The 8,789-nt window shown below is 43.9% G+C and overlaps 1 protein-coding gene across 1 annotated transcript in view; it reads left to right on the top strand.

Annotated features, from left to right (window-relative positions):
• The window catches only part of LOC310775854 (venom factor-like), a gene marked incomplete at both ends in the record, with an annotated part of 96,400 nt that extends 92,118 nt beyond the window's left edge, over positions 1-4,282 (top strand). The window contains 4 exon segments of the mRNA XM_083635980.1: positions 1,565-1,648; positions 2,455-2,535; positions 3,249-3,396; positions 4,138-4,282. Of these exon segments, the coding sequence (XP_083492106.1) occupies positions 1,565-1,648; positions 2,455-2,535; positions 3,249-3,396; positions 4,138-4,282 (458 nt within the window).
• Between the last annotated feature and the right edge of the window lie 4,507 nt (positions 4,283-8,789).

The following is an 8,789-nucleotide window of genomic DNA, read 5'->3' as shown; positions in this document are numbered from 1 at the left end:
ATGTGCCTGTGCGTGTGTGCATGTGTGGGTGTGCACGTGCCTGTGTGGGCGTGCATGTGTGGGTGTGCATGTGCCTGTGTGGGCGTGCATGTGTGGGTGTGCATGTGCCTGTGTGGGCGTGCACGTGCATGTGTGGGTGTGCATGTGCCTGTGTGGGCGTGCATGTGCATGTGTGGGTGTGCATGTGCGTGCGTGCGTGTGTTAGGGATGGGACCCGGGTATCGATAACCCGAAAATCAATAAGGTCCGACCTTATCGATACTGTTATCGAGTAGCGGCCGTTGGTCCATGAATTCCCCCCCGCTGGTCTTTCCCCTCTCGGATCTGTGCGCTGAATTCGCTGTCAAGCGCCCTGAGGCTGTCACTGACTCAAGCCTGTGTGCTGCCGTGCCGTGCAGTGAGTCTAAATAACACTTTTCATTTGATTAAGACTTGAATCACGTGCATCACGCGTGACGCGACACGCCCCCTGTTCACTGCTCATTTGATCATTCATTTCATTTGGTTGCGAACTTGCGTGACAGACCAGTCGACACAAGCGACAGGATGCTGAATGTGTTAAATGATCAAAAGCTTGGATACCCTTCACCAAAGTGAAAGACAAACCTGGAGCCAAATGCCACCCAAGGAATGCATTGCCCACGGATGCCACGCAAGTCCCGTTCTTTGACATAATCCACTTGATAAAATAATCCCAAAATATGCGGTCCCAGGCAGTGATGAAAGTTCCTTGTGCCATGCGTCCTGCTCTGTGACACGTCATGACATGTACCGTTGTCCGACCATATTAGGAGGGCAGGCGGCAATGTAGCCTAATAGATGACCGTGGGTTGACCGAGGCTAGTCTACCCAGTGTGGATATTCAATGTGTATTCCGTAAAAAAAACCAAAAAAATAAGCCCAAATAGTTTGCAGTGCACAATAAATGTGTTTTCACAGCAATATAAAATTGAGAGAGGGAATTATGACCTGTTTAACTCCTAACAGCTTGTTATAGGCTATAAAAAAATACTAATGCCAAGATTTTTCTTTCAATCAAAGCAAATATTTAAATTAAAATACAACCATTAATTTCATAATAGTTGTTTCCACTGGTTCAGTATCAGTACAGAGCACATCTTGAAAAGTCTGGAAACAAATCATAGTGGTGTAAGGATAACAGTTACTCGGTATGTGAATAACATTTATTTTATTTTATTGTTGGAAAAATTGTTGCTGAGTGCTGATGTCTGTGCTGCTGATATTATTTTACGATTTGCATGTCATGCGGGCCCTATTCCTTTTCAAATAAATGCACAGCAACAGCATCAGCAGTTTTTGTTTATTGGAGGCAAGGCTAATCCTTCCGTTCACAAATAAAACAGACACAGACTCACAGTTAAGCAATACAAAAAACAGTTATGTAACAACAACAAAACTTGCCGTCATGTCTTTCCACCAAATAATACAAAAGAAAAGTATGGATAGTGGACCCGATAAGGACCCGGTTCTTTAAGCAGACTCGAAAATGGTATCAATATCAATACAAATTAAGTTTTAACTCTGGCTGTATTTTAATCTCTAGGTGACTGCTGCGTCTCCAAGAGTGACACCCAAACCTTCCCCAGCAATACAAGAGAGACGTTTGCCTGTGAGACCTTACACCATGGTACGATGCACTCTCAACCAACACCCACTCACGCACGCACACGCACACACACACACACACACACACACACACACACACACACGCACACGCACACACACACACACACACACACACGCACACACACACACACACACACACACACACACCGTCACACGCACACACACATCCTGTACGTTATCTTGACTCATACTGATACCGCAGAGAGGAAGTAGGCTAGAAGAGGGGGAAGAAAGATGAGAAATAAACAGAAGACGCTGTAGAAGAAGAACAGAGTTGCAGAGGAATATCAGCACAGCTTCCTGAAACACAGTGAACAGCAGCGTATGCTGCAGACATTCCTGCATTCAAAAACAAATTCATTATCAGCACATTAACGGAACAATTAGACATTTTATTACTGTCGGGTGTTGTGCTAAATTCAGCATGTTATAATCCTCCAAACAGCTTGAATTTTAACATAACTGCCCCTTTATTCAGCAGGGAAGTGGAGTTACTTCACATATTAAATACTGATTCCTTAACTTTGAGATGTTCCTGCAATCAGGAACATTAGAAGTGTCAGGATCCTAATCATGGCAAGTGCCCATCAAACAAAAAGGAACTAGCTAACTTTGTGAAACATGATAGAAGCTTCATTGTTGTTGATTGTGAACAGGCCAAACTGTCCAGCATGCTGATGATGCTCTGGTTTCATGGAGGGCAGAGTGTTGTCATGACAACTCCAACGCCAGCATCAGATCATAAACTACATGGCAAACCATTTAGGAGGTGATATAAAAAATGACAGTGGTGTTCCTGTTCTCCAGTCTTCCAGGTGAAGGTGCTGAATGTCACCCAGAGTTACTATGACCAGTACGAGATGGAGATCACACACGTTATCAAGCTGGGTGAGTCACTGGACTTGGTCTCTTACACACGCTCGAGTACAATGCTGCTGCTCTGTGCATCTCCACATGACATGAGGAGCACATCAGAGATCCATTTAGACCAATGTCTATACACTGACCAACTTCATATTCAGATTCAGATGCACTTTAATAGAAACAGTAGGTAATCAGATTAGATACAATGAATTTGATTTAGTGTATGTATGCAGTATGCCGTGTAGCGGTCACATCAATTAGTCAGAAGACAAAGACGATACAGAAAGACAATCACACACACAAAGATCTAAGCTGGAGTCCATAGTGACATATGATGGGGAGGGGGGGTTGGTTAATGTCAGTCAGTGGGTTCTGGCCTGTTGTTGAGGCGGCTGTGGGGGGCTTTCGGGCCTAGTTGAAGAGGCCGATGGCAGTTGGGAAGAAGCGTCTGTATGGGAAACTGACTGCCTGTCTGACCAGAATTAGCCTTGTGATGCTCTCGGCTGCGCTGTGGGAAAAACAAACACTGACACATTAATTTAATAAAGAAAGAAAAGAAAGAAAGAACAAAGAAAACCAGATTTCACTGCACATTTTCCAGATTGTTGGAAAATGACACCTCCATCTTATCAGCAGTGGACAGCATGACTGTAAATATCTGATATTGTGTTATATAGTGTTTAGTTATGCAGAGTTATGTTGTAAATATTTCCAACTCTCTCCTTCCCTCCACCCAGGGGTGGAGGCTGGGGTGGAGGCGGGTCAGAAGAGGCTCTTTATGTCTCATGGAGGCTGCAGAGATGGCCTCAACCTGCAGCAGGGCTCCCAGTACCTCGTCATCGGCCCCAAAGAGGACCAGTGGACCGTAGACAGCGACACCAACAGGTAAGGAGGAGAAGTGTCAGGGATCAGCAAATTTCAATCCAGATATTAGATATTGGTTTACAGTTTTGAATGATCCCTCCCTGCATTATGTCCTGCCCCCACATCCTGTTTTAACATCCACTCACACCCCGTTCCTTCCTGTGCCCTTGAGTGACATGCAGCGACTTGTAACTGACAACTGAAGTTTAACCTGAACCTGAACCTGAAATGATAAAGTTGGTCTGGGCAATACATCAATATTATATTGATATCATGAGAGTAGATATCATCTTGGTTTCGAATATAATATTGTGATATGCCATAAGTGTTGTCTTTTCCTGGTTTTAAAGGCTGCATTACAGTAAACCGATGTAATTTTCTGAACCTAGCAGAATGTTTTAGCTGTTGTATCATTTGCCTTTACCCACTTATTCATTATATCCACATTACTGATGATTATTTATCGAAAATCTCATTGTGTCAATATGTCGTGAAAGCACCAATATTGTCGCAATATCGATAAGTATTTGGTCAAAAGCATTGTGATATTTGATTTTGTCCATATCGCCCGGCCCTATGATAAAGACACATTTTCATAATACAGAGGAGCAAGTCAACTAGAGCTCCTATATGACTCAGTAAACACAAACACAAGTTATTATGTTATTACATTTTTAGCCCCCTCTGATCTTTTAAACTCAAATCTGTTGAATCAAGGACCTTGGAAATGAACGTCTTCCTTTCTCTCTTCCTGTCCGTCAGCTTCATCTACATGTTGGGTAAGAACACCTGGGTGGAGCGCTGGCCTTCATCTGCAGAGTGCTCCAGCAACTCCAGCCTCCAGGCTAAATGCACGGCGCTGGAGGAAACTGAAATTGAACTGTCTGTTAACGCCTGCAGGCTGTAGAGGCTGAACACATCAGTTTGAACTGTCTGTTAACGCCTGCAGGCTGTAGAGGCTGAACACATCAGTTTGAACTGTCTGTTAACGCCTGCAGGCTGTAGAGGCTGAACACATCAGTTTGAATTCAGTCAAGGACATTTGAAATCTTGACAGCTTAAACGTTTTTGTTGTGTCTTTGGGAAAAAGAGAACTGATGCAATTGGTATGAGGTGGTACTGAGTACCACCAACAACACTTCAGTACCCATAATCACAGTTAAGAATGTTCTCAATAATATTATGGCTTTTATAGATAGATAGATAGACAGACAGACAGACAGACAGACAGACAGACAGACGGAAAGACAGACAGACAGACAGACAGACAGACAGACAGACTCGTTAATTCAGAAAAACAGAGCAGAAAATATATTTTTTAATGAAAACTTATCTCATTAATTCAGAAAAACAGGGTGATTTTGTATTTCTCAAGTGAATGCAATACGCTTCCGTATAAAATCCCAATGTTCATCATGTTTCAAGTCGAAAATCCACTGTCATTTAGCACAGTCGTTCCCAAAGCAGGGGTCGGGGGGGTTCTGATTTCCAGAATGTGTGAAATTGGCCTAAAGAATGTGTTAAATACAAAATGTGTTAAATACAAATACATGTGATTAAAAAGAGCACATTTTAATCATAATTGTTCGTTTGTGTGTTTTGTTTGCGAAATTCCCATGTGCACATAAACGTTTGCATGCTCCAACCACCTCCGGGGATAGTGGGGGTCTGGCACCACCTCCGGGGATAGTGGGGGTCTGGCACCACCTCCGGGGATAGTGGGGGTCTGGTACCACCTCCGGGGATAGTGGGGGTCTGGCACCACCTCTGGGGATAGTGGGGGTCTGGTACCACCTCCGGGGATAGTGGGGGTCTGGCACCACCTCCGGGGATAGTGGGGGTCTGGTACCACCTCCGGGGATAGTGGGGGTCTGGCACCACCTCTGGGGATAGTGGGGGTCTGGCACCACCTCCGGGGATAGTGGGGGTCTGGCACCACCTCCGGGGATAGTGGGGGTCTGGCACCACCTCCGGGGATAGTGGGGGTCTGGCACCACCTCCGGGGATAGTGCGGGTCTGGCACCACCTCCGGGGATAGTGGGGGTCTGGCACCACCTCCGGGGATAGTGGGGGTCTGGTACCACCTCCGGGGATAGTGGGGGTCTGGCACCACCTCCGGGGATAGTGGGGGTCTGGCACCACCTCCGGGGATAGTGGGGGTCTGGCACCACCTCCGGGGATAGTGCAGGTCTGGCACCACCTCCGGGGATAGTGGGGGTCTGGCACCACCTCCGGGGATAGTGGGGGTCTGGCACCACCTCCGGGGATAGTGGGGGTCTGGCACCACCTCCGGGGATAGTGGGGGTCTGGCATCACCTCCGGGGGTAGTGGGGGTCTGGCACCGTTGTTTTGGGGGTCGGCGCCTGAAGAGTTTGGGAACCCTTGATTTAGGAGAATACATAGTGGATAGGTGACCTTCTGTATTTATCTGTGTGACATCTTGGAATGGCCAGTCTGTTAGAGTTCCTTGTCTGCCGAGTCCTCCCTGAAGAGCATGAACAAGATATTTGATAACAAAACTAGCGGCTAGTCGTTTTTCTGCTGGAACACCTTCATGTTGAGGATGGCTCCTCTCCTTGCTATTGTTTACTAGTTTAATCATGGCATGCTGTCATCAAGGTCAAAGCTGGTAAAGTAACCTACACATCTAATAGGTCATAGCTTGGCCAGCTTATGTCAAAGTTAGAAGGGATTCTGCTGGATAGGATAAATCAGTGGAACTCCTCAGTTCCACTGACCTGTTATAGTGTTGAGGCTAAAATCAGACTAGAGCAGAATAGGACAGGGCAGACTAGGCTGTGTTCTAGTTCCGGTTAATGGCTAGAGTAGTCAGATTGTCTGATTTGCTCCCCCCCTTTTCCTGCTTTCTCCTCTCTCACACTCTAAAGCAGGGGTGGGCAACTATTTTTCAGGGGCCACATCAGAAACCCAGATTGTTGCCGGGGGCCGAACAAATATTGTCATGCTGTAACCCATGGATGGGCAACTTTGCTATATTTCTTTATATTTAGATTGTTCAATGTGTTATTATTACTACTGTAATTTGCTACTGTTGTGATGATACAAAGTGTCCAGTGAATGGAGACACTACACAGGGGCATGCTTATACAACAGATCTCAGAGCACTGTGATACACAGTGTCCAGTGAATGGAGACAATACACAGGGGCATGTTTATACAACAGATCTCAGAGCACTGTGATACAAAGTGTCCAGTGAATGGAGGCACTACACGGGCATGCTTATACAACAGATCTCAGAGCACCATGATACAAAGTGTCCAGTGAATGGAGACAATAGGAATAAACTCACACTAATCATACGCAAAAGTAAAAGAGATCATTACACTTAACGCATGATATCAACTCAGGGTGACTCCAAGAAGACTTGGCAGGTACTGAACGAAGTACTTGACAGGTAAGACACTGTGCTTCCTGACTCCTACGGAAATGGCAGTAAAAATATTAACGATCTAACCAACAGCTTCAATAATCATTTCGTTTCACTTGGTGAGAACCTTTCGAGTAAGATTATCCAACCTCAAGGTACCACTTACTTACAATATCTTCACGAGAATTACTCTAAATCATTTTTCATGAGGCCTACCAACTGTGGTAACTACCGACTAACTATACCAACTGTGGTAACTACCAACTAACTATTAGTTAATGATTAGTTTACTAGTAACTACTACATTATTTGTGTACGTTATTGTAAAGTGTTACCCTTTTCTCTCTATACTTATCTTGCTAGTACGCAAGTAACGCAAGTAACGAGTTAAGTGTTTGATTAGTAACTGTAATGTGATTACTGCACTGTAGTGTACACAGTAGTGCCTTACACTACTCGTTACCGACAAAAGTAATGTGATTACAGTTACACGTTACCCCCAACACTAAAGATGGACGCGTGTTATACTGTTACAGCCTGACTCTCTTTTTATAATTTTATTATCCAATTTTGAGTAATAGGCGGACCTGAATACTCGGCTACAATACTGATGTGATGCTGGAACCAAGGCAAGGCTCCCTGTGTGTCTCTCTGACATACACACATAAGCAACAAAATGATGCATCATGCAGTCACCTGCACTGTTACAGGAAGGAAACCTGTATTTTAGCAGTCGTGTTGAGCACATATGTGCCCACAACAATTTCCTCTGCAAGACCACATCCTTCATACAAGTGCAGAGTGGGCAGGGCATTGTCAGCTAAATAATAGAGGTGTGTCTTTGATATGACTGATATTCTCATGTTATGTCCATGATGTGCCTGGTGATGTGTTTGACTGTCCGTAGCCTGGACAGAGAGAGGAGATGACCAGCTATGAGATCCACATCCGCAGGAAGTAGATTTCTTCTCTTCCTTCTGTCTGTCTCAGGTATCGTGTCATTACATTCCCACTTTATACATTTTGCTTACATTAAGCCACAACAATTTACACTGAGTGGAACAGTGGAATAAGCTTCACTGTAGTCGTGTCAGCTGTTCAGAAAGATCATTGCCTGATGTTCATCAATTTCTGTACAAACGGTAAATGGACTGCATTTATTTAGAGCTTTTATCCAAAGAGCTTTGACCCGTTCTATCAAAATGAGTCGGATGTCGCAACCTGCCGTTTGTCTAGACGATTTTATGAGAAAATATTGATGTCGGCTGTTTTCGGGTTTCACCTGATTTTAGTAAAATGAAGCCTTGGCTTTCACTCTGTGTAAAGATTATTGTAGAATTTGAATGCTAAATATCGTTTTGAAGCACGGACGAGAAAGTTAAACTTCACCGTTCTGCTGCTCTGGGCTGCTGCCTGCATTCATTCTTGTTGCCAGATAAACTCGGTTGTGAGTAGTAAATGGTAGGCTTATAAATAGGCTACTGCAGGATTTAAAACACTGTTTATAATCTTAGTCAGCATTGTATTGTGGAGTTTTGTTATTGGTTTGGCTATTCATTTTCTAAGGCCCCCCCCCCCCCCCTTCCCCCCCGCTGCAAGGAGCGGGCAACGCCGCAAAAAAATATAGAATTTTTTTGGACGTTTGGATGTTCTTTAGCCATATTTAAAGTTATATCTCATTTTAAATTTACATTCAAAGCCATGTGTAAGATGTCACAATAAGCACTTTTATTAAAACAAAATAAAGTGCAAAGACTGGGTAAAACAGGCAGCTGCATACTACATGTAAATTTAAATTTAAATAGCCCATATTAAATAATTTTTTACAGGTTTTCCTCTTCTGCTTAACTACACAGCTGTGCAATAACAATACAAATATAAACAGAACAAAATTAACAACTGACCAAATACCAACTATCAATATTGTGACAATATTGTAGGGATGACTACTGCTTTCACAAAATAGAAACACTGACATTTTTATGAATAATAATCATCAGTAATGTGGAAATAATAACTAAGTGG

This window comes from Poromitra crassiceps (genome assembly GCF_964638095.1).
Source record: "Poromitra crassiceps genome assembly, chromosome: 4".
Taxonomy (NCBI): domain Eukaryota; kingdom Metazoa; phylum Chordata; class Actinopteri; order Beryciformes; family Melamphaidae; genus Poromitra; species Poromitra crassiceps.
The sequence above is the reverse complement of the archived record's forward strand: the minus strand, read 5'-3'. Positions and strand labels throughout refer to the sequence as shown.